Source organism: Heterocephalus glaber, unplaced genomic scaffold, assembly GCF_053883595.1.
Source record: "Heterocephalus glaber isolate CG9 unplaced genomic scaffold, H.glaber_assembly_v1.0 deba00001572, whole genome shotgun sequence".
Lineage (NCBI taxonomy): Eukaryota > Metazoa > Chordata > Mammalia > Rodentia > Bathyergidae > Heterocephalus > Heterocephalus glaber.
In genome coordinates, this window is record NW_028258357.1 from 17,938,821 (window position 1) to 17,965,336 (window position 26,516).

The 26,516-nt window shown below is 39.3% G+C and overlaps 1 protein-coding gene across 11 annotated transcripts; it reads left to right on the forward strand.

Annotated features, from left to right (window-relative positions):
• Positions 1-1,573: 1,573 nt before the first annotated feature.
• Actr6 (actin related protein 6) lies at positions 1,574-23,811 on the forward strand. Of its 11 annotated transcripts, none has more exons than XM_087192649.1 (11): positions 1,574-1,729; positions 4,091-4,208; positions 4,745-4,813; positions 7,125-7,248; positions 8,640-8,775; positions 8,870-8,926; positions 13,751-13,849; positions 13,945-14,023; positions 19,944-20,115; positions 21,728-21,866; positions 23,216-23,811. In XM_087192649.1, the coding sequence occupies exons 1-11, from the start codon at positions 1,662-1,664 to the stop codon at positions 23,343-23,345; spliced, it is 1,191 nt and encodes a 396-aa protein (XP_087048775.1). In that variant the 5' UTR covers positions 1,574-1,661; the 3' UTR covers positions 23,346-23,811. The 11 variants fall into 11 exon arrangements, with proteins under 11 accessions (XP_087048775.1, XP_087048777.1, XP_087048776.1 ...); XM_087192651.1 differs by having other exon boundaries at positions 21,788-21,866; XM_087192650.1 differs by having other exon boundaries at positions 1,599-1,799; positions 21,788-21,866; positions 23,216-23,538.
• The last annotated feature ends 2,705 nt before the right edge of the window (positions 23,812-26,516 follow it).

A 26,516-nucleotide genomic window follows, 5' to 3' on the forward strand; every position in this document is an offset into this window, starting at 1 on the left:
AAAGACAAAGGAAGATTAAAATAAAATTTATATTCTTTAAGAGATTTCATCATGGGCTGGGGATTTAGCTCAGTGGTTCTGCCACCTCCCTCGAAAGCACAAATTCCTGAGTTAGATTCCCCATACCAAAGAAAAGAGAGAGAGAGAGATCTCATCATTTCAATATTAAGTTGGAGAAAATAGAATGGCTAAATTCAGTTTAATTTTAAACATTTTTAATGCTTAATTTTAAACATTCAGTGGATGTCTTGATACAAATAAACACAGATACCAATAAAATAGAGTGCCTGACTTTAAGGAGTTTTCCATCTAGGAAGTTAAAAGAAGATGATTAGATAAAAGAGGGTGATGATAATAATTTCTGCCAGGTACTTGACTTTTATTATTTATTCTTCATAAAACAATTCAAAAAATAATAAAAATTTAAAAAAGAAAAACAATTCAGCAAGGGAGTGTGATTAATACTATTTCATTTTACATATGAGGTCCAAGGCACAGAGTACTTAACTAACTTGTCCAAGCCACTTAGAGGCAGAGCCAGGATTTCATCCAGAAGTTTAAATTTAGATGCTTTATTTATTTTTTAATTTTAATTTTTGGTACCGGGGGTTGAACTGGGGACCTTGCGCTTGCAAGGCAGGCAGTGGCACCACTAAGCTACATCCCCGACCCAAGAGCCTCTATTTTTAACTATGTATGTCATAGAGATGTAAAGATTAATTTAGTTCATATATGTAAAGCTATTGGAAGAACTTACACTCAGTAAATGTTATGTATTAATCTTTATCATCTAAATCGCCCAAGGCTACGCAGTCATTTTGTGTTAAAATCTGGATTCCAACCCCAAATCCATTCTTAACTATTATGAAACATGGGCTATAAAAGGAAAACGTAAACAGTCACCTAATTCCAGGAATCCGAATAGAGAGTGCCCCTGTCAGAGGTCAACAAGACTTTTTGAGGTAAGATACGTAAGCCAAGTGCTGAAAAACAAGTGCCAGGAAAAAAACAAAAAACAAACAAACAAAAAAACAAGTGCCAGGGAAAGAAGAATGTGTAAACGTGAGCTTAAAAGCAAAGACGTTGACAAAACAATACATATATAATTCATGATGATTGGATCCCACAATCGGTTGTGCAATGCCAGGGAATGAGGCTAGAAAGACCCCATATCCAATTCCACGCTGCTAAAGGTTTTGAATTTTAAGTCATTGTATGGACAATACTATTCCAAGACATACACAGCCTGTCAGCCATTGGTGTTAGAAGAAACGTGCAGGCGCACGTTAATCTGAGGAGTCAGGAAACTACCAAATGGACGAAAAGGCACTTAGCGGTTTCTAGTTCTGACAAATCTTGCCATTACCTAAACAAGTTAGCATTTAAAACCAGGGCCGGGGATTTAGCTCAGTGGTTCCGCTGCCTGCTTCGCAAGCGCAAGATCCTGAGTTCGATTCCCGGTACCAAAACAAAAACAAAAAACGGGATGCTCGCTGACTAGCAGGGCGTTGAACTGTCTGGCTTCCGGCGTCCTCCGTTGCCAGGGTAACCGGAAACGTGCTCTATCGCTCCGCCCAGTACACCATAGAGAACCGGAAGACGCTTGAGCAGAAAGGCCCGGAAGGGAAAGGGACGGTTGATACGGTGTGGTTTGGACTAGAATGACCACTTTAGTGCTGGATAACGGAGCCTACAACGCTAAAATCGGTTACAGCCATGAAAATGTCTCGTAAGTGTTCGATTTCTTCAGGGGACAAGACATGTGTACCTAGAAGTTCTGGTTGCAAAGTTTTCTCTCCGTACGTAAGTCTCCAAGCGCCCTCGCGGGGCCCTAACCCGAGCCTTAAGGATTTTCTGGCTGGAGTCCCGTTGGGGTTGCGATGCTTTGAAATGGAATTGACTTTGGTTTAGTTTGGGCTTTGCGCTCCGCAAGTGAGGTGTGTGTTTCGTTTTCTAACAAAATAGCCAAGGAGAGTATGCTTTTAGCGATGCATTCATTTCTCAGGAAAGGACTCAATCAAGAAAATTCATGAACCTTCAGAAGTTGTGGGCAACATTTTGGGTGTATCTGTATTTCCTGAGGACATGATTATAAGTTTCACTGGATCTTTAAAGTGTTCGATGACCCACAAAATCAAAAGGCTACCGACTAAAGGTATAGAGACTTTGCAGGCTTTAGCCTAATGGCTGGCCTGATTGACAAAGTCAATTAATTACTGTACTAAAATTCATTCATAAGATGCATATTCATAAAATTTATGTTCGAATAAGCATTTTTTTCGCGTCTGGGAAATCAAACGTAGGGCCTCACATATGCTAGGTGAGTACTCTACCACTGAGCTACACCCAGCCCTCATTTCTTTTTAAGGAGGGAACTCAAACTGAATAAGAATGTAATTTTTTTTAGTCTTCGGGACAACATTTTGACAGTTTATATGATAGCTAATAGTCTTTGACCGCAATTTTGTCATCACTTATGGAATCATCTAGAGGTACTTGATAAGAGTAAGTACAAGGATGTTCTGTATTATTTATAGACAGTGTACAGTTAACAAAAAAATGGAAAGCAACCAAATAATAGAAAATTGGCTAAATACATTATAATACAACCATGAGATTAATAGCAGCGCAGCTTCTTTATTTCCTTTTGGTGCTGGCCATCAAACCCAGGGAACCCGGGGCTTTGTGCTTTAACAAGTGCTCAGCTACTTGGTATCTCTGGATCTCCTCTTCCCTGAGTCTGTCTCTGTCTCTCTTCATTTAAAAAACAAAGGGGGCCGGGGATTTAGTTCAGTGGGTCCGCTGCCAAGCGCAAGGACCCAAGTTCCATCACTGGTACCAAAAAAAAAAAAAAAAGAAAGAAACAAGGTTTCACTATGTTGCCCAGGCTGGCCTTAAACTGCAGGTCTAGGGGACCTTCCTGTGACAGTTTCCTGAGTACCTGAGATTACAGGAACATGTCACTGCACCTTGTCTATGAAGCTTCTTAAAATGCTATTCTCAAAGAATACTTAAATTTGTAAGGAAAATGATTGTAGTGTAAATAAGTGAAATAAGCAGACACAAAACGTTTTATCGGTGTACTCCCAATGTGATGGTGTGTGTGTACACGTACATACCTGTGTTTCATGACTCTGACTTGACTTTCTTTGCAGAGTGTAAGTTCATGATGAGCTACAGCAATATTTAAAAGAAGTTCCTACTTCCGTATCCTTTTTTTTTTTTTTCTTTTTTGTACCGAGGATCGAACTCTGGTCCTTGCACTTGCGCAGCAGGCGGCGAAACCACTGAGCTAAATCCCCGGCCCCCTACTTCTGTATCCTTTAAAATAAAAGCAGTGGCATGGGCTGAGGATTTAGCTCAGTGGTTCCACTGCGTGCCTTGCAAGTGCAGGGACCTGAGTTCAATCCCTGGTACCAAAAAAAACCCCCCAAAAAACCTCAAAAAAAAAGCAGTGGCAAAGTTTATTTGAAAAAGTAAAAATGAAGAGTGAGGAAGAAACTGGCTCTGCAGAGTGAGCTTGGGCTAAATAAAAGAGGACAAAGCAAGATAAAAGTACATCCTGGAGGAAGCAGGGCCAGCTATCTTGAGGAAAGCCACCATAGCCAGCATCCTTTTGACTGACTGAAAATCTTTTGCTGCATGGAAACTTAATTTTAGGCCAGAGTTTTGAACCTGTGAATTTGTGACCTGAATGGTATTAAGAATTTCCACATTAGGTTCCGCCACCTGCCCCACAAGCGCAAGGTCCCGAGTTCGATCCCTGGTACTGAAAAAAAAAAAAGGAATTTCCACATTAAAGCCCAAAAGACTAGGACCTTTATCAAACCTGGCTGTCATCTGTGCAGTAGCAGAGTCAATGCTCACATCTAAGGATTTCTGGAAGATTATTTGAGAAGGATAAAGAGTCCATTATAGAACCAGTTAAATATTAGAATCTTTTTTTTAAAGGAATTTTAAAATTATTTGAAGACAGAATGAGCAACACTGGTTTTGAATGTACTTATCTTTTGGCCTCGGGGGTGGTGGTTAGGTGAAGATATTTTTAAAAACTAAATATTTACAGGATAATTGTGTTTCTTTGTTCTAGGGTTATTCCCAATTGTCAGTTCAGGTCAAAAACAGCACGTCTTAAAACATTTACTGCTAACCAGATAGATGAAATAAAAGACCCTTCAGGACTCTTTTACATCCTTCCTTTTCAAAAGGTAACCCAATATGTGTCATTTCTAGCATTTAAATTAATTTTTAATTGTACCTACAAGACTGTGCCTATGTATGAAAATATTTTTGGATTTCTGAGAAAAGTTGACTTAAATTTTAACTAAGATCTATTTAAAACCAAAAATTAAAATTAAATTGTCTTGGTAAAAATAAATGGCCATTATTTAGCTACTGATTGTGAATACTGAATTTTACTTATGCTAAATCTGTGTAGGTGGTATCACACACACTAATTTAAGACAAAAGTATAGAGAATACTTTTTCTATATATTGGTGTGTTCTTGAGGTTTTGATTGTTGTTAATTTGCAATTTTTGAACTTTTACAGGGACAAAAATACCATTATAATTAGTTTGAAATTCATACAGCATTAGACCAAAAATTGCATTAGACATAGACATAAAGAACATTAAACATAAGCATTAGGCATAAAGAACTAGAATGATTTAGAATTAATATTAATCTGATTTTTAAGAATTGTTTAAATATTCATGATAATTAATTTATTAAAGTTTTTTTAGGGCTACTTGGTGAATTGGGATGTCCAACGACAAGTTTGGGATTACCTTTTTGGAAAGGAAATGTATCAGGTAAATTAGTATGTATTGAAATTCTATTTCTGTGACTAATTCAAGTGAAAACTTAGAACTTATATTTTAAGATTTATAGACTTAGCAGTGTGCTTTCAGTACACTCACTTAACTTTGCCTACCTTTGATTTTCTAAATGTTTAATAAATGCAAATGAATAGTATTTCCATGTTAAAGAGGAAATTGGAGAGAGTCTATATGAAATTCAAGATTAAAATTTAACTTCAGATTTCTACTTCTTTTCTTCTGATGTTGGGGTCTGAGCCCAAGGCCTTCCACATGTTAGGTGAGTGCTCTACCACTGAGCTCCATCCCCAGCCCAAGATTTCTGCTATCATTAGACAAATTCACTGCGCCATTGTTATTTTCACAATATTTTTTCCTACAGATTTAAATGTATTTGGATATTACAAGAAAATTTTGTGCTTTTAATGGCTATTGTGTGGAATATTCGAGTTTTTGTTTTTGTTTTTTTTGGGGGGGTACCGGGGATCGAACTTGGGTCATTGCGCTTGTGCAGCAGGCGGTGAAACCAGTGAGCTAAATCCCCAGCCCTATGTTCAAGTTTTAATACTTTTAAAGAATATTTGGGAGAGCTCTCCTCCAGCTGCCCAAGATGCCAAAAAGAAAAGCCAAAGGAGAAGACGCCCCAGGCCACTGCTATCACGAGAAGCAAAAACGGTGTTAAATCCCATGTTTGAGAAAAGGCCTAATTTTTTTTTTTTTGTCTTATGAGACAGGATCTCACTGTGCAGTTCAGGTTGGCCCTGAACTCACTGTGTAGCCCAGGCTGGCCTCAAATTCGTGGTGATCCTCCTGCCTCAGCCTCCCTAGTGCTGAGATTACAGATATGCACCACCAGGCCTGGCAAGGCTTCAGAATTTTGGCAAGGAACTGGACATCCAGCACAAAAGGGCCTTTGTCTGCTTTGTCAGTTACCCCACTGCATCTCTGCAGTGGCAAAAGACTCTCCTCTGTAAGAGGCTGAAAGAGCCTCTGGCAGTGACCAACTCACCCAGGCCTTGGTCTGCTACGACTGCATAAGCTGGTTTACAAGTACAGACCAGAAACAAAGGTGGTGGCGCACACCTATGATCCTGGCACTCAGGCAGTAAGATCACCAAGAGTTCAAGGCCAGCCTGAACTACATAGTAAGACTCTATCTCAGAAAGAAAGAAGGAAAAGAAGCAAAGGAAGAGAAGCAGCTGACTAGTGGCTGGGGCCCAGACAGAAGCTGTGGCCATGGGAATGTACCCTTAGGAGACCACCTGTCTGTGGAGCGGGGGTCGGTAGTGTCGCCACTTTGGTGGAGAACAGGAAGGCTCAGCTGGTAGTGACTGTCCGGGACATGGGTCCTGGGGCGCTCGGTCTTCCCGCCAGCTCTGTCTGACGATGGGGACTCGCTGTCACATCGTCAGAGGAAGGTTGGCGTGGGGAGCCTGGCTCACCAGTCACCTGCGCCACCGGCTGCTTCACGTGAGTCCTCTCGGAAGATGGGCACTGTGGCTGAGCTGGTGGAAGCCACCGAGACCGATTGCAAAGACAAATGCCAAGAGCCACCGTCCCTCGGGAGGCAGTGTCCTGGCCCCAGCCTCTGTGGCTCTCACTGCCAAGCTGGAGAAGGCGAGGGATCGGGGCCCCGCCCCTAAATTGGTGAAGTGGAGACTGTTGAGTTTTCTATATATATAAATTCTCCAAATAAACATATCTGGAAGCTTCTTACCATTTTTCCATTAAAAATAAAATAACAGTGGCTCTGGTTATATCAGTTGTTACTGTTGCATGAATTTTTTTTAACAGGTTGGCAGTTCCATTTTATTAATGCTGCCAGAGAGGTAGGATTGCATTAATAGTTAAGCACACAGATTCTGGGGTGCTTTTTCATTTGTGGGGTTTGTTTGTTTTGAGTGTGTGAGAGAGATAGAGATTGAACCCAGGAAGCACTGAGCTGCATCTCCAGACCTTTTCATCTTTTTATTTATTTTTTTTAATACATGGTCTTGCTAAGTTGCTCAGGCTGCCCTTGAACTTTTCCACCCTCCTGCCTCAGCTGCCTGAATAGCTGAGATTACAGGTGTGCACCTCTGTGCCCAGCAGTACATGGATTCTGTATTTAGATTCCCTGGGTTCAAATTCTAGCTAAGCCCCTAAGTAGCTTATTCAACTTTTCTCTGCCTCAGTTTGCTCGTCCATTAAATGCGGATGATCATCAGGATTATTGTGAGGGTTAAATAATTTTTTTATCTGTGTAAAACAAGTGATGATGATAGTCACTACAAATTATGAAACTTTTGGGGATTTTTTTTCTTAGGTTGATTTTTTAGATACTAATATTATTATCACAGAACCGTATTTTAACTTCACTTCAATTCAAGAATCAATGAATGAAATTCTATTTGAAGAATACCAGTTTCAAGCAGTATTAAGAGTAAATGGTAAGTTAAAGTATTCATTGAAATTCTGTTATATGGATAATACTATCTAAGATTAGCCTGAGCTAGTTATCCTTTCTGTCATTCACGGGTTTACTATTGGTTTTTTGTTTTGTTACTGTTTTTGAGACAGGGTCTTGCTATGTAGTTCAGGCTGGCTTTGAACTCACTGTGTAGCCCAAGCTGGACTGAACTTGGGCCTCAGCCTCCTGAGTGCTAGGATCACAAATGTGCACCACCACACCCAGCTTGGGCTTGCCATTATTATTAATGTTTTCATTAATATTAATAACTTCGGTTGCCAGAATGAGGGAAAGCAATCAGTAAATATTGAGAAACAAGTTTGCTAAAGGCTACGATTGCATTACCTGAGTGTCCAATGGAAGTATTTAAATAATTTGCTCGAGGATTTATGCCCTTATAAGCAACAGTACATGGCAGTGGTTAAGAGCATAATCTAGGGCCTGGGATTTAGCTCAGTGGATCCGCCGCCTGCCTCGCAATCGGAAGGTCCCGAGTTCGATCCTTGGTACCAAAAAAAAAAAAAAAAAAAAGAGCATAATGTGCAGGAGGCTCCTCAGCCCTGGTGATTTTCCTCCCGGGGACATCGGAGACATCTGTAGGTGTTACACTTGGCAGGGACTACTGACATCTAGTGGGTAGAGGTTATCGATGTTGCTAAACATCTAATCCCCAGGAAAGCCCCCGAAAGGAGTTACTGACCCAGAATGTCAGTAGTCCCCAGTTGAGAGACCTGCTTTGAAGTCACACTGTCCACATTGAAATCCTGGTTCTGCCACTTCCTAATTGTGTGGCTGGGGCACATGGTTTCCCTTTGCTGTGCCTCAGGTTTCTCATCTGTAAAATGGTATTGCTGTGACATGAAAGTATGTGCTGTACCGTACACACCCCTTATGTAGAGTTTAGAATAGAGCCTGACATGTAAGTGCTTGGGGAAAATTAACTGCTGTCATAGGATTGTTAAAAGCCATGAAATTTATCTTTAAAAACTCATCACAAGGCAGCACCCTACGAGTCTGAGACAGGAAGGTCACAGGTTTGAGCCCAGCCTGAGCAACTTAGTGAGAACCTGTCTCAAATAAAAATTTAAAAAAGGTCAAGGATGTGAGTCAGCATGAAGGCCCTGAGCTCAGTCCCCAGTTCTGAGCAAACAAAACAACCGATCTTGAATTTTTTTTTTATATTTACCACATAGGTGTGAACTTTAGAAGTTTAAACATTATGAAGATCTTGTGACAGCTAATGAATATTACTATCAATTAACATTTTTCTTACAGTTAATGGGAACTTTCTGCCTGCCTTAGTTTTCTTTATTGCTTTAAATGGTATACTTTTATTTAAAATGTTCTTTCTCTCTTGCTTTCTTTTGATAGCGGGGACCCTCAGTGCACATAGGTATTTCCGAGACAACCCTTCTGAGTTGTGCTGTATTATTGTAGACAGTGGATATTCTTTTACACATATAGTTCCGTATTGTAGAAGTAAAAAGAAAAAAGAAGCAATTATTCGGTGAGTTGCATTTAATTCTTTTTTTCTTATCTCATGTTATTTCTTAGGATGAAATGTGTGATAACTGAACCAAAGTTGAATTCTCCTCTTTTAGGATAAATGTGGGCGGAAAGCTCTTAACCAACCACCTAAAGGAGATCATCTCGTACAGGTAACACTTGCTTTTGATTCTTTGGGAGGATGGGAGGGTAAAAGGAACGAACTTTATAAAGTAATTAAAAAGAATTTTTTTACTTTTAGTTGTAACTACAAACAGCAATTCTTTATTGTTGCTTAAAAACACATAAATACTTGTGATGTTTCAGTTGCAGAACTATATGCAATTGAATAGAGTAACAAAAATCCATATAGAGAAAAAGGATCTAAAAAGGAAAATAGATCTCCTCTCATGTCAGAACACTCCACACAAAGTGTAGTATTTGAATTATATCTGTTTTTATGGTTTTAAGATCTCTGAGCCTTACTAATGTATGATATTTCTTTCTTGATTAACCAATATTGATAATCCACTATTTTTTAATCCTTTTGATGAGAAATTTAGTGCACTTGGCCATCTCCCAGCTTTCTCCAGCATCTTGAATTATCTTGAATTTTACTTGGGCAACTACTTTTAGTTTCATTGTGTATAAACATTTAAGTGGTTTTTTTATGTGCTTGTTTTTTGAGACAGCATCTTATCTTGCTATGTAGCCCAGGCTGGCCTCGAACAGGGCAATCCTCCAGACTCAGTCTCCTGAGTGCTGGGATTATAGGCCTGTGCCACCATGCCTGGCTTCAAATAGCATTCTTAAATCTCAGTTTCTTGAAATATTAACTTTGAATGGTAAGCTACTGTTAGTGTCTCTTTGTTACCTTGTGTTTTCTATGAGAAAATAAGTAAATCTGCATTTCCTTTTGCAAGCCTTTTAAAAAATAGCTTATGGATATAAATTTCACATACCATATAATTCACATATATAGTTCACATATCATACAATTTCACTCATGTAAAGTATCTGGTTTCACTGGCTTTTAATATGTACACCATCACCATAATCAATTATATAATTTTTTTATTTTGGTTTTTTGAGACAGAGTCTCGCTGTGTAGCCCAAGCTAGCCTTGAACTCACAGCGATCCTCCATTATAGTTGTACACCACCACGACCAGTACCACAGTCAATTTTAGAACATTTTCTTTAAAAACGGGACCTCATGCCGGGAATTTAGCTCAGTGGTTTCACCACCTGCTGCGCAAGCGCAAGGACCTGAGTTCAATCCCTTGTACCAAAAAAATAAAATAAAATAAAATAAAAAAGGGACCCCTGCCTTAGCCCTCATCCCCAGTTCCCATCCCCTCCAGTCTTAGGATTTTTTCCTCGCACAATGGGTGGAACCCAGGGCCTTGGGCATGCTAGGCAAGTGCTGTACCACTGAGCTGTATCCCTAGCCACTCCCCTTTAAATTATTATTTGTTTGTTTGTTTGTTTCTGTACTGGAGATCGAACTTAGGACCTTGCACTTGCCAGGCAGGTGCAGTGCCACTGAGCTAAATCCCAGGCCCCTAAATTTTTATTTTGAAATAGAGTCCTGTTAAGTTTTCCCAGCTGGCCCCAGCCTCCCAAGTAGTTGAGATTATGGGTGCATGGCCCGCACCCAGCTTAGTCTTAGTACTTTTTGTTTATTTCACACCTTTTTTTATTAATGCATATTGGTTGTACAGATTGATGGGTTTCACGTTGTCAGATTCGTACATATACATAACATATTTTGATCGTTTCAACCCCCTGTTGCCTCCTTTGCCCTGCCCTGCGCACTAGTTTCACACGAAGGGTTTCAGTGTGTATATTCTGATCATATCATTCCCCCAGTACCGGCCTTATACCCCTTCCTGCTATTCCTATCCCCTTGTCTAATAACAGTTTCCCTTCTGCTTGCACATCATCTTTTTTGGACTCTACGTCTTAGGGAGAACACACAACATTTGTCTTTCCCAGTGTGGCTTTTTATTTTCTTTTGACACTGGGGATCTAACTCAGGACCTTGCACTTGCGAGGCAGGTGGCTGCCAGTCTGGCTTATTTTGCTCTTTATGATCTCCAGATCCATCTATTTCTTTTCATTTCTTTTTTTTTTTCTAAATAATACTCCACTGTAGATATACACTGTATTTTCTTTATCCATTCATCTGTTGATGGGCACCTATAGCCCTAGTACTTTTAAAAACAATTTTTTATTTTGAAATAATTACAGGCTCCATGACATTGCAAGAATGGTACTAAGATGGGCACGCAGAGCCATCTCTGTGATGACATCACAAGTTGTACGAGTTGGTTTTTCTAAGCTAAAACCTCAGTATTCGGGCTTAATTGCAGTGTTGGCACTTTGCAATAAATAAGTGGATTTAGGATTGCAGTTTGGGCACCCGGTCTCGAAAAGGTTCACCATTACCAGTATAGTCAATGCCTGCCTTGCAAGTACAAGGTACTGAGTTCAATTCCCGGTACCAAAAAAACAAAACCAGTATAGTCAAGGGACTGGTACGCTCTCAGGTGACATCTTATATAACCGTAGTACCAAATAAAATAATGATATCTACATTGGTATAACACTGTTAACTAGGCTGCAGATCCTATTCAGTTTTTACCCATTTTTACATGCATTCATTTAAACACTGTTCAGTGCCCTTTCATCCTATGTATTGATTTGTGTAACCACCACAATCAAGACAGAACTGTACCTTCATAAAGGAATGCTTTTATTACCCCTTTATATTTGCTCTGCAATCTCATTCCTGTCTCCTAGCAACTGCTAATCTGCTTTCCATGTCTATTTTTGTTATTTCAACAATGTTACCAAAAAAAAAAAAATGTTACGGGACAGAATAATATAGTGTGCAACCTTTAGAGAAGGACTTTTTCATTAATCTGATGCTGTGCCATTTTTCTTCCTCCTCTTTTTTGCCTTTCTCCTCCTCCACCCAATCCATCTCCTTTATTTTTGAGAGAGTCTCTAGTCCAGGGTGGCCTTGAACTCTGGGTAGCCCTGGCTGACCTCCAACCTGCAGTCCTCTTGCTTCAGCCTCCCGAGTGCTTGGATCACAGGCGTGTACCATCGTACCTGGCACCATTTCTTTTTATAACATCTATATACTGTTTTTCATAACATAAATGAAAGCTCATGAGAGCTCATAAATAGCATTTATGAGAGCTCATAAATAGCATTTATAATGTGGTTATGTGGATGTTGTTCACTGTAGAACCAAATATATCTGGGGTCAGTTTCAGAAAGTTTGACTATTTAATTCCCTACCTTAGTCAGATTAGAAATAGCAAATCAAAAGGGAGAGGAGGTTCAGACATGAGGATTTAAGACGTATAAAAACTACAGCAAAGCCGGATATGGTGGCACACACCTGTAATCCCAGCACTCGGGAGGCTGAGGCAAGAGGATCGCCAAGAGTTTGAGGCCAGCCTGGGCTACACAGTGAGTTCAGGGCCAGCCTGAACTGCAAAGTGAGACCCTGTCTCGGAAAACCAAAAAATACAACAAACAAAAACCACAAAAAGAATATATTTAAGTTGTGCATACCTATCTATAATCCCAGCACTTGGAAGGGTGAACCAGGAGATTCACAAGTTCATTTTCTACCTGGGCAACTTACAAGACCCTGTCTCAAAAGAAAAAGGGCTGGGGATATAGCTCAGCATAAAGAACTTGGGTTACATTCCTGGTACCACAAAAAATTAAAATAAATTTAAGGTGCTAACCATAAAAACAGTGAAAAGGGCCGGGGATTTAGCTCAGTGGTTCTGCTGCCTGCCTCACAAGCAGAAGGACCCGAGTTCGATCCCCAGTACCAAAAAAAAAAAACAGTGAAAAAATAACAAAGGATATGTATTCTTTTTTTTTTTTTTTTTTTTTGGTACTGGGGATCGAACTCGGGTCCTTGCGCTTGCACAGCAGGTGGCGGAACCACTGAGCTAAATCCCCGGCCCTGGATATGTATTCTTACACACAACTGTAAAAAAAAAAAAATTTTACTGAGGTAAAACATACAGAAAAGTATGGACATCATGAAAGTACAGCTCAGTGAATTTTCAAACAATGAACACACCCATGTAACCAAAGCAAAGTTCAAAGAGAACAAGATAAAGTCTTTAAAAAAATGTATATATATATATACACATACATATAAATAGTGAAGGAACACACCTGTAATCCCAGCATTTGGGAGCCTGAGGCAGGAGGATCACTGTGAGTTTGAGGCAAGCCTAGGCTACACAGTGAGTTCAAGGCCAGCCTGGACTACATGGCAAGACTCTGCCTCAAAAATAAATAAATAAATAAATAAATAAGCAGGCAGCCCGGGGCCTGGGTTCAATCCCTAGTACTGCCTCCTCCAAAAACAGTTTTAAAACTTCTGTATTGTCAACAAAACTAAGGTAAACAAACCTGAGAAGCAAACTGAAACACTACATTGTGTTGATGGTTGGCTTTGTGTTAATGTAGCAAAATACCTGACATAATTAACTTACTAAAGGAAAAGGTTGATTTTGGCTCATGATTTTGGAGGTTTCAGTCCATGGTCACTGGGCCCTGCTGCTCTGGGCTGTAGCAGCAGTGTATTACTGTGGAACTCGGTGGAAGAGTTCCCTCCTTGCTGCTGGGAAGCAAAGAGGACCTAGAGGGGCTGGCATCTCAATGTCCCCTTCCCACCACGCCCCCAGTGACCTGAGTTCCCCCAGGCCCTGCCTCCCAAAGGCTCCAGCACTGCCTGGAAGCACCTGACTGAGGACCAATCCTTTAACATGTGGGCTTTTGGGGTTCAAGGCCAGCCTGAACAACATAGCAGGACCCTGTCTCAAAAAAAAAAAAGAATTTAATATTTGAAAAAAAATCAGTTACCCCAAATTTTAATTCCAGAAAAAAATAATTGAAATGTTAATTATGTTATTTTTTTCCCATTTCAAATTTTATAATGTTTATTTCTTCTAGACAGCTACATGTTATGGATGAAACACATGTTATTAATCAAGTGAAAGAAGATGTGTGCTATGTGTCTCAGGATTTTTATAGAGACATGGATATTGCAAAGTATGTATAAGGATCTAAGAATTGGAAAGCTGATTTTTGGATGATGCTTCTCGTAATTAAAGTATTTCATAAATCTCTTTTATTTTGTCTTACAGGTTGAAAGGAGAAGACAATACAGTAATGGTAGACTATGTTTTGCCTGACTTCAGTACAATTAAAAAGGGCTTTTGTAAGGTACTTTGAAAAATCCTTGCCAGATCTGGTGGTACACACCTATAATCCTAGCATTCTGTGAACTGAAGCAGGAGGATTGCAAGTTTAAACCCAGCCTGGGCAATTTACCAAGATCCTGTCTCAAAATAAAAAACACAGAAAGAGCTGGGATGCAGTTCAGTGCAGACGTCCTGTGCTCAATCCCCAGTAATGCAAAAAAAACAAAGCAAAACAAACAAAAAACCCTCAGTAATATTTCTTCGAAGCATTTCACATCTGGCTAGGATTGGCAGGGTCTTAAAGTCGGACTACCTTCCTGGCGACCATTTCTCCAGGTGCAAGTGTACAAATTTGATTAGTAAGCTTTTCACTAAATTATTCAGAAAAATCTGTCAGCCACATGATAGGACATGGGACAGATGTTGGAAATAAGCAGAATCATGACCTATGTTACAATTAACTCTTTTTGGTTTACTTAAGAATTAGCTTAAATCCCGTGAGAAACTGGTCATTTTCCTGTTGTAAAAATTACTGACAGAGCTAACCCTGGACTAAATTTTACTCAGGTTTGGTCCCGTAGGATCAGGTTGTAGTTGAAAAGGGCGAGTCAGGACTGGGGATGTATCAGCCACAGAGCTCTTCCTGGCCTGCGTGAGGCCCTGGTTCAATTCCCAGTACCACCAAAAGCAAAAGAAAAAGGCCAAGGGCAAATTCCAGTGCACTCTCAAAGTCTTGAGAAACAGCTTGTCTTGGATGTCAAAATAATTTCTTATCTTTCATCAGCTGAGATAAAGACAGATCTATGGGTAAATGTGAAGTTTGCCCTGCTAGCTGTTGGCTTACTAAAGTCTGGAAGTTAAAAATTTCTAGTCAGAAATGTAAGGAGACACGATATCATTCATTATAGAATAGTTTAGAATACTGAGAAGTTGGAAATAGCCTCCACTAACAGAAGGAGAATAAATGATTTTTGATATATTTGTATTTGTATAAGCAGTAATGAAAACGATCATGAGTAAATTCTAGAATCATTTAAAAGGAAGCAAGTTTTAGAAAGCTGTGTACTTTTAAGTCTGTACAGAATAATTCATGCTTAGGAGTACATAAATATGAAGTAAAGTATAAGTAAAAAAAAAAGTATAAATATAAAAGAAGGATAAGACCATATATGTGAATGATAAACACCAAATTTTTAAAAAAGGACTGTTAACTCATTTGTGAGGTTGCCTTAAGCTGGTTGATGCATACATGGTTTAGATAATTATTTATTTTGACCAGATTATAGGGTGAAATATCAATCATAATTCAGCAAGGAAAACTGCCGCGAACATTTAGACACCAAATCTTTATCCCGATAGACACATTTGATCATCTTCCTGTTTTATAGCTGATTCCAATAGTCTTATGGCCAGAGGCATCTATAATCCCAGTTACTCAAATGGCTGAGGCAGAAGGGTTGCAAGCTTGAGACCAACCTGGGAAATTTAGCAAAATCCTGTCCTAAAATAAAATAAAAAGTGCCTGGAATGTAGCTCAGTGGTAGAGCACTTGCCTGGCGTGAGGCCTTGGGTTAAATGCCCCATACCACAAAATAAAAATAAACAGTTTAGTGATATAAGACACCTTGTAGAGAATTAAGGCACCCTTAATTTACAGTGGTAATCTGCATTTCGACAGGAATAAATTCTGAGTAATGTCTCATGATTTCCAGTCTCCCCAAACCTTACTAATCATTGGATCATGAAGGACATTAAAAAACGAAACAAAGCCTGGCATGGTGACACTTGCCTATAATTCTAGCACTCGGAGGTGGAGGCAGGAGGATCCCTGAGTTTTCAAGGCCAGCCTGGACTATGTAGTGAGACACTGTCTGAAAAAAACCAAAAAGAAAGAGAGCAAGAGAAAATAAAAATAAAAATGATATACATGTTTTTCCTAGCATGGCTTAGTCTGTAAGTTTGAAAACTTAAAAAAAAAAACAAACAACTTTGTGGATAATTGGACAGTCAACTAGGACTTTATCTTTTTAAAAACTCTTCTCCTGCCCTGGAAATGAGAAACCATTAGTTTATTGGACCTTATCTTCCAAACTGCCAGTTTCCTCCTTGCCAAACCATAAGCCTTGTTTTCTCACATTAGCACCTTCTACAGTGAGCCAGCAGAATTGTAGTCATTCTCCAAGTTGACTATACTTTTAGTTATTACTTTTGGAGAAAAGGTTTAAGCCATAGAAGATGGTTTGAAACTTAAAATTGTGAACAGAATCTGGTTATAGATTATACTTCATTAACTCAATATAAACTCAGTTCTTTACTGATTTTCATGTGGAATGTGTACTTTTATGTCGGAGTACGCAAAGTCAGTTGGACTGGGCTCTTGCCAGATAATGGAATATTACAGCAAATATGTTTATTTGTTTTAAAATGATGTCTGGATGATGAGCGCTGTGCCTACATCAGGGCCTGGCATGTAGGCCAGGGTTTGATTCCCCAGCACCACGAAAAAACAAATGACACCAAACCAAAAACAGTAGATTGAGTTCCCTCAAAAAGAATGGTAAATCTTTATCAATTATTGTTAAAGTGTATACTTTGTCACAATCCATATTTTATATACTTTATCACAATCCATATTTTGTCTACACGAAGATATCCTAAAATGTATTATTTTAAATTTCTTCACTGTTGAACTTATTTTTGTTGTTACCCAAGGCTCAAAAATTTTGATGAGTACCAAAGCTAAGAAATATTAATGGAATTAGAAACACTATTTTAGAAAATGAAAAATAAAGATACTTATTTGAGAGCCTTTATACTTAGGATATTATTAAAATTTTGACTTTGATAGTTTACTCAAGAATATTTTTAGTTTAGCTGGTGTGGTGGTATACACCTATAATCCCAGCACTCAGGAAGCTGAGGCAGGAGGATTGCCATGAGTTTGAGGCCATCCTGAACTATATAGCGAGACTCTGTCTCAAAAAACAAACAAAAAAGTGGCATGCACCTGTTATCACAGCACTCAGGAGGCTGAGGGAAGATCATGAGCTTGAGACCAGGCTGGTCTGTATAGTTAGGCTGGACTCCGGAAAAAAGGTTTCAATGCCTGTGGAAAAGTTGCAACCTTGATTTTCTAGTGCTGATCCTGGTAATAATAATAGAAATGAGGTCTCAGTATCATTACTGTTTACAACTGATAGAAATTCCAGTTTTATCTGTTATCAGAAAAGCGTATCTGCTAAAGTGTAATACATTTGTCTGACCTAAATTGGGAAACCGCCCTCTTCATTAGTAAGGAGTACTCTTTGCAGAGCCATTAGAACATAAACCAGTCATTTTTGTAATGGTCCCGGGGGTGAATTTCTGAGACTGTGCAGGCATCGGGGCCTACATCGACTGAATCATGGCTGCCCTCCTGGCCGCCCTTGTAAATTCCTTCAGTCACCTATGTCCACAAAAAAAAATCTCTTCGAATTAGACTCTCAGAAACAAAAACTGCTCGTAGGACCAGATTATACACTAACGATTAGTGGCTTTCGTGCTGACATTTCACAGGCACATCCAGTACTGGCTCTTAGATGTTTATCAGTCGTGTGGTGCTCGCCTGTGAACCAGGGCTATGAACTAGATAACCAACCGCTAATGTTTTGTCAACCAAAGTCTCCAGGTCCGCATCGGTTTCACGTTGAGTGTTGACGAAATGAGTTCTATCCCTTAAATTCCAACCGATGGCAGTTTTAAATGAACTTGTAAATTTATAGGAAATATTTTCTTTTCTGCCTAAGAAGGAAGAATACTCCTGTGGTCCTGTGTGGAATGATAATCTTTTTTGTTATTACAGCAATAGTTTAATTGGGTTAAAAATGATCTATAGCTTCCCTTAATCCTAGAATGTTGTATAATTTTCAGGAAGTTTTTATTTAAAAATAGCATTGTGAGCATAGAATTTTCTAGTGATAGAAATCTAGATCATTCACAACCAGGTTAAGAGTGGCAGTGAGTGGAACGTTTTGTATGTGCTTTGGGTTGTTATAAGAATGATCTTGAGCTAGTCATGTAACCTTCCTGAGCATGCCCGTGTCATTAATGAAAGGAAAATAAGGCTGGGAGCAGTGGCACACAGCTGAAATCACAGCATGCAGGAGGCTGAGGTAGGAGGATCATGAGGTGGAGGCCAGCCTGGGCTACCCAGTGAGCAGACAGGCCAAAATAAATGCCTATCTTACAGGGTTTTCTGAGAGGTCAGTGGGCAGCTGTATGTAAAATGCCTAACACAGAGAGCAGCACATTGTTCAAGAATTTACCAGACGCTGGTGGTGGTGGCCTTGGCTATAATCACAGCATTTGGGAGGCCAAGGCCGATCACCTTGAGTTCAAGGCCAGCCCGAACTACATTGTAAGGTCCTGTCTCAAAAGCAAAAGAAAGAGAATTTCTTGACTATCTACTATGACCAGGTACTGTGCCAGGTAGTAGATGTGTAACGTGACAGTATAGCATGATAGTAGAGAACAGTAGAGGGTCCTTTCACTTGGAAGTCAGAAAGAAAACCATGAAGAAGCTGAAATCTAGACCGACAGATAACTGATCATATTAAGGAAACAATAATTTTTTACATATATTACTCTTTAATAATTGATACATCTTAAGTATTTTTATATATATATATTTTTTGGAGCTCAGGTCAAATATTTTTATTTAATTTTCATTTTATCTAGGGAAATTTGGAAGACAAGAACAAACAGAAAGATACAATGAATCCCCATGTTTGGACCTGTCACCATACTGGGTCTGAGAAGGTCCCTGAAGCTGAAATAAGGAACTTAACCCACCTTTTGACTTCATGGGGCGAAGTGAATTTTTAGGACCCGTCAAAGGCCAAAGAAGGGCTTATTAGGGGTTTTAGGATGCACTCGAGTAGAGTGGGGGTGCTCAGAAGTGAGATGCCTCAGGATTTTCAAATTTATATAAAGGACGGGGTATTTTGTCATGGGAGGAAAGCTGCATCTGTAAGTCAGATGAAGCAGTGACCAAAGCTGAAGCTAGAAGAGCTGAAGAGTCTTTGTAAAATTGAAAGGGACTGTATTGTGTAGAATATTGTAGAAGGAGCTTTTTTACTTATTTTTCCTAGCCTCTTGAGGAACACAGCTCACAGAATGGGCTGGTTAGCAGAAAGTAAATAACAAAGAATATGAATCAGCTTTGCTTCAAATTTGTGTTTGCTGTACTTAGGCTTTATACAGAGTTGGCATTTTACAGTAACTTCAAGGTCAAAGATGATGTATTTGCTTAAATAATTTGAAAACTGATCCCCTCACCCCACCACCCCCACCCCGTCCCGGGCATTAAACCCTGGGCCTTCACACTGAGCTATATCCTCAGCCCCATGGCTTCTTGCTGAATCACTAAGTTGCCCAGGCTGGGAAAAACTTGAGATCCTCCTGCCTTAGCCTCCCAAAGTGCTGGGATTACAAGTGTGGGTTATCGTGCTCAACTAAGAGGTAGGCTTTTTACACAAGGAAAAGAAGAAATCCTAATAGAACAGAGCTACATGTCCAATAAACATCCAAAGTCAGGGAATGAAGTTGATAGTGATAGAAACACAAGATACAGTAAGGGTTTTTTATTGAGTGTATGTTCTCTAGAAATTTGAATCGGTATACCATTGTACATATACTGTGAAGTTCCATCTTCTATGTTCTTTTCTTTTTTAAAATGGCTACAATAAAGCTACTAGGTTATTTTGCAGGGAATTACAAATTAGAGTCAGCAACATTTTTGTGTGTATTTCTGGCAACAGGAAGGAAAGCCATATTTTAACTTTTGAGACTGGACACTTCCGAGAACATAGCCAAGATGTTAGCATTACTAAATCTTAGTGATGATTATCAGTCATGTGAAGTGGATAATGTAACTTAACCTTCTCATCTCATTTTTCTTTAAGCCAAGGGAAGAGATGGTCTTGAGTGGAAAATACAAATCTGGGGAACAAATTCTCCGTCTGGCCAATGAAAGATTCGCTGTTCCAGAAATACTCTTTAACCCTTCGGACATAGGCATCCAAGAAATGGGAATTCCAGAGGCTATAGTCTATTCCATTCAAAACTTGCCTGAAGGTACATAAATTATAGTAAAATATTGAAGAATAAGGATATTTTTCAAAAATCATGAGTTCGTGGAACACTGTTTCTCCTAAATGATTTCAGGCAAATGTTGTCTGTTTTATTTGTAGATTTCCAATTCCCATAATGCCCTTGAGTATCTCTTACTTGATTTGTCTTGGCTTATAAGTTTTATTTTAAAGTATCATGAACTGTTTAAACATGAAGAAATCTATCTTTGCATGAATATTCAGTTGCTGTAATCATCTAAGAAAAGTATTGTTTTTTTTAAAGACAGGATCTCGCTATGTAATACAGGCTGGCCTTGGACTCTAGCTGTAACCAAGCCAGGTCTGGTGGCACACACCTGTGATCCTAGCACTCAGGAGGCTGAGGCAGGAGGATTGCTATGAGTTCGAGGTCAGTCTGGGCTACATAGTGAGTTGAAAGCCAGCCTGAAAAACATTGCAAGCCCCTGACTCAAAAAAAATTTTTCTTTTTTTTTTTTAACCAAAATCTGTACAGAATAGAAATTTAGAATGTAATGGTTTGGGGGTATTGATGGGACTGGCTTATTCTGTATTACGTACTTGGACTAACATACAGGATTAGTTTTAAGGAGATTGAAGTATGGCACTTCCAAGTGACTTCCAGTTTCTCTTGAAGCATGATTTAAGTAAATGCCCTCAAGTCCTTTATAGTACTTTTACATCTTATCTTCCTGCTTCACAAGGAACAGTCTAGGCATTGAAGAAAGCCTAACACATCCACGTATAGCGTGTTTTCGTCTCCTTTTAAAAAAAGAAAGTCACATAAATGCTATCATGTTAACAATTATTTCACAACTATTCTCAGTATTAATTTCACATTTTATATAAAGTTGTGATCAGAACCTGTACAACATTTTGTACTACACCACATGGGTGTTGTGTCACAAATCTTCAATGTCAATATGAGGGAACTGTGTTGATGGCAGAAGCTCTAGGTGGGGTGGCCGGCACCCATTCGTTCCTGGTGGATTTTCTGGTGGGGCTTTTCCTGGCTCACGTGGTGGTACTTTGTGTTGTCGGCATGTATCTTAATGGGTATTTATTTACACTTCGAGTCTTGCTTTACATGTCATTATAGACTGTTTTCTCACTATCAAAGCTAAGTACTGAACAATAAATATGTCTGTCTTATATAACGTCGGAATTTGGGCCTGCAAGTTAAAAAGTTTATCATGAAAGACCATTTCACTCTTAGAGTAGCTTCTACTCTCAGCCTAGAGTGGACCTTCTCCATGATGGGGAAGAAGGGTTAGAAAGAGCAAAGGTCTGCCACGATGTTTATCTTCTGTGTGTGGCTCACGTGTGTGTGTAAGTGGTCAGTAGCTCTTCCATCCCTCAGCTGAGCTTTTTCTGTTAATGATTTGTTTGGTCATATTTTACTGTTTCATGTCTCCATCTGTGTAAACTATAACCTTATTACAAACTGTGGACCTAAAAATGATATGGTTTCCCAATGAGGAATTGTAATCCACAATCAGATCTTACCTAACTCCCATTTGTGTCTTTCCAGAAAGATGAGTAAGCAGATTTCCTAATGCTTTTTTCCTTCCTATTCTCTTTTCTTTTTTCTCTTAAAGAAATGCAGCCACATTTTTTTAAGAACATCGTTTTGACAGGCGGAAATTCCCTTTTTCCAGGATTTAGAGATCGCGTCTACTCAGAAGTTCGATGTCTTACTCCCACAGATTATGATGTTTCGGTTGTGCTGCCTGAGAAGTAAGTGTCATTTACGTGGAAATGAAACGTGGACATCCTGTCATGGACAAGGTGGTCTATACGAAGACCTGAGTTCAAAGCTGTTTCTGCCACACTGGCAGGTTTATTTCACCTATTGAGCTCTCGTTTTCCTTTTTCAAAAATGGAAGTGATAAACTTTAGATGTCTGAATTGAATGGCATGAAGTGCAAAGTGCCAACAATAACATTTCTCACGTAGCAAGTGCTCAGTTAACATTAGACTCCTTCCGCCTGGAGGCTGAGGCTTGAGGATCACAAGTCTGAGTCCAGCCTGAGCAACTTGGTGATTTAGTGATAAACCATATTGCAAAATAAAATGTATAAAAGGGACTTAGGCTATATAGTTCAGTCCCCAGTACCAAGAAAATAACTAAACTAAATTAAAAAGTTAAATCCGTTTTGTATGAGCCTTTGTTCCTAAGAGATTTTGATAGGCAAAGAAATCAAGTTTGTATCTATTTTTATCAAAAAAATAGAAATTTAGAAATTAAGCCATTAAGAGGAAATTATGCCAATCCATAACTTGTTCTGGAATTTTTTAAAACTAAAAAGCCAGGCATGGTGGACACGCCTGTAATCCAGCACTCAGGAGCCTAGGCAAGACTATCACAGAATTCAAGGCCAGCCAGAACTGCATAGCAAGACTCTCTCACAAAACAAAATTTTAAATTTTTACCTAGGTATGATGGCACAGGTCTATCATCTTGACGCTCCGGGAAGCTGAGGCAGGAGAATAGAAAAGTCTGAGGCCAGCCTAGGCAGCAATTTAGCAATTTAGTGAGACGTTATCTCAATAAATTAAAAAAAAAAGGCATCACCAAGCCTAGCTGAGGTGTTTCATTTATTAAAGGCAACAAAGTGTAGCAGCAAAAATGTAGACTAGAAACACTTTGATTTAAATCCTAGGCCAGACTAAATTGTAGTTCCCATTGTACCTCTCAAAACTCTTTTTTCACATCTATTAAATGGGAGTTTTTGAAAGGGAGGGTTAGTAGCCATATCTTGAGTTGCCATAGCAATTAATCAGAGGACATATCTTTGCCACAAACAGGATTTAGACTTACAACATTGTTTTTCCTATTAGTCATCTTTTGCTCTTTTCCTTGTATTTTTGTTTTTTCATTGGAAGTAGAGGGTATATAAATTGGGGGGATAAGAGAAAATTCATAGCACTTGTATATCTTAAATGATTTTTCTTTTAAGTTGGGTAGACCTTGCAACATTTTAGTAATTACTGTTTCAGGCATTTCGGTTGTTCATTTCTGTAAATTATCCATTGACAATTTCTGTAAAATGATCTTAGTTCATTTATTTTACCTTTGTTTTCAGCCCTATTACTTATGCCTGGGAAGGTGGAAAGTTGATATCAGAGAACGATGACTTTGAAGATATGGTGGTGACGAGAGAGGACTATGAAGAAAATGGACACAGTATCTGTGAAGAGAAATTTGATATTTAAGGGACCTTTCTGAATGCAAGTCTTGATTGGTTGTAACTGAAGTTTAATTTCAGCATTTCCTTAAAGAAGGCTAAAGACCTGTGTTACTTTTCAGTCTAAGATTAAGTCATGTAAATACTTCGATCCATGGCTGATGTTTCAAAGGCTTCTTAGGGTTATTCCAGTAAACTATAAGTCAGCCCGTATTTTCATTTAGGAGCTGCACTCCCTTAGCATTGCTTGTGCTGTTTTTTGAGAGTAGGTTATTTTTCACTAGAAGGTGAAAGTGAATGTAGTTTAATTCTTTGTAGCTGAAGGCTACGAATTTAACTGTCTCACTGGTCAGTTTTGGGTAGAAGGTAGTTTTGAGACTTTGACTAATAATTCGTCAAAGTGTTTATAGGCTTATATGATTTTTCTGTCTCTTAAAACAGTATTGTATTTAAAAGGTGTCATTCTTAATGTACAATAAAGTTGGAAAAACTAATATACCATGTGTATGTATAAGGTTTACTTTTTCCTTACAGTAAGTTTGAAAGAGTGCAGACTAAAGCCAGTTCACTGAAATTTTTTGGTCACTACTGTCTTGGCAGAAATGTACCATTTTATTTATTTGTTTGTTTGTTTGTTTGTTTGCAGTACTAGAGATTGAACCCTGTGCCGTTGTACTGAGGTACATCTCCAGCCTTTTAAAAAATGTTTTTATTGTTTTGGGCCAGGGATAGAGCTCAGTGGTGCCATGCCTGCCTGGCAAAGTCCTGAGTTTGATTCCCAGTAACAAAAAATAAATATATATTTTTTGTTTTGAGACAGGATCTCACTGTATCCTTAAGTTCCCCAGGGTAGGCTTGAACTTGCACTCCTCCTGCCTCAGCCTCCCAGAGTGCTGGGATTACAGGTGTGTGCTAGTAGTGTTTTATTTAAAAAGTTCTTTATATGACTCACAGTAAACATTAAAATGTTAAATGCCACAGCTTTTCTGAGCCTCATTGGTATGGTACCTGAGGCCCTGTCTGGGTTCCAGGTCTTACCTTTACAAAAAAAAAAGCAGTTACAATCCACTTATAAATAGGAAGGAAAGATTTTCAGAAATAGAAAGGTCTCAGAATGGCTTTCAGTCTTGAAATACATCTATCTCACCTATCTAAATACATACACATATACATATTATATGAAAGAAGAAAAATTTTATCTCAAAATTTCTTTAAATTGGAAAATCATTTATTTACCTAGATAGTACCTGTGTTATGGTTTATAGTGTCCAGATGCCCCCCAAAGCCTCCCACACTCATAGGAGGGGTTTTAAGGAGGTGAAAGGACCATGAGTGTGTGATACTCAGCAGAGAATTAGTCCTCTGATGAGTTTACAGCCGAATGTGATGTGGGAGGTGAATCCTGGTGAGAGGAGGTGGTCACTGGGGCATGATCTCCCTCCTCCTCCCTTGATCCCTCTGTGCCTCCTGCCCACCATGCCATGGACTGTTTCTCCTCTGTGATGCCCCCTGCCTTGGACCCAGCCAACCATGGACTGAAACCTTTAAACCTGTGATCCAAGATAAACCTTTCCTCATCTAGGTTGTGGGTATTGGGTATTGTGTCTGAGTGGCAGGAAAGTAACTAAGACAACCTGCTACTGAAGAAAGCATTCAGTGATAAAGGAAGCATTTTTCAGGACCCTATGATAGGTACAGAGACCACTACCACAATCTTGCCCTGGAGAGATGTTGGCCTGAGTTCCAAGTCCAGCATATGCAAGTGGGAATTATAGCCAAGAAGGCTGGGGTCTGCCATGGTTTGCGTCTCCATAGAGTTCATGTGTTGGAAACTTAATCCCCAGAGTGGGAGTGTTGGGAGGTGGGAACCTGAAGAGGTAACTGGGTCACAAAAGCTCTGCCCTGGTGAATGGATTAATGGCATTCTCACAGGAGTGGGTTAGTTGTGACGTGAATGGGTTCCTGATGAAAGAATTGGTCCCCCTTCCTCTATCCTGCCTGCCTGCCTCTGCCAGGACAATGCAGCAGGAGGCCCCTGCTAGGTATGGGACCCTTGGCCATGGACCCCCCCCCCCGCCACCAGGCTCTACAACTGTAAGAAAGAAATCTGTTGTTTATAAAGTACCCAGTCTCAGACATTCTGTTACTCCAGCACAAAATGTACAAAGACAGCGTCGGGATGACAGATAAGTAAGAGGAAGCCTCAGGGTAAAGAGGATTCTGGCTAAAGGGACTTAACGGCATTCTTGCTGAGGTCAGGCCAGGGTGAGCAGACATCAGCTGGCAGGTGGAAGATGAACAACCTGATCAGATATCAAGGGGAGGAAGTTCCTGCTAAACTAACTAAGCAGCATTCTTTGTCAGATTCTGAAAGGAAGTACAGGGGCGGGGCTAGGAGAAGGTTCAGGGCCCTGACAAAGTTTGATCAAGCAAAGACTGTCATACCTGAAATTATGAGTCACCTCAGAAGTCTAAACAAAGTCTGAAGCATTAGCAATGAGACTGTTAATTCTCATGGAAATATATCAAAATTTTATCGAAAAGCTTTTCAGTGACTGCAGCTGGAATTTATTTATACAAGGGGAAAAATAAGTTCCCCCCAAAATGTTTACCCTAAAATCCAAGGACAATACCATGAGGAATTTAATTCTTTCCTAGCCTAATAAGTGTAATTTATGGAGTTGTCACTAGGTGGCATAGAACAGCTGGTTTAGGAATTTGTCTTTGGCTGTTAACGCCTGAGAACCCTCAAAAAATGTTCCATTTTTCTTTGTGAACAAGTTTAATTGAATAGTAGTATATTCATGTTGCTCAAAATAAACAATTAGCAAATGTTACAGGAATGTCACTCAATTTAAAAATAGTAAAACTCGCAAGCGGAGGGTCCCAAGTTCAATCCCCGGTACCAAAAAAAAAGTAAAACATTTTAGTTTTTTGAGACAGGGTCTACAATATTTTAGGTACACAATATAATGACGTTCATCATTGGAAATTTGCACCTTTACATAATGTTTCTAGGTTCTTACTTTTCCTCCTTCCCCTGCCCTCCCTTCAACTCCTCCATCCCTCCGTATTTACAAAGACTGTTTCCATTTTCTCATTAATTCCATTCCCTTCTTTCCTTTCCCTTACCCCTCCCACTTCCCCTTCCCCTTTGCCCCTTTTCTTCCTATTTCACATTATCTATTATACTTTTTAA

Bases quoted from the DNA above. Each gene is read 5' to 3' on its own strand.
- Actr6 (XM_087192648.1), top strand. From the start codon at position 1,717: ATGAAAATGTCTCGTAAGTGTTCGATTTCTTCAGGGGACAAGACATGT. The intron at 4,209-4,744 runs GTAACCCAATAT...AAGTTTTTTTAG, and splicing joins ACATCCTTCCTTTTCAAAAG to GGCTACTTGGTGAATTGGGA. The intron at 14,024-19,943 runs GTACTTTGAAAA...TTTTTCTTTAAG, and splicing joins TTAAAAAGGGCTTTTGTAAG to CCAAGGGAAGAGATGGTCTT.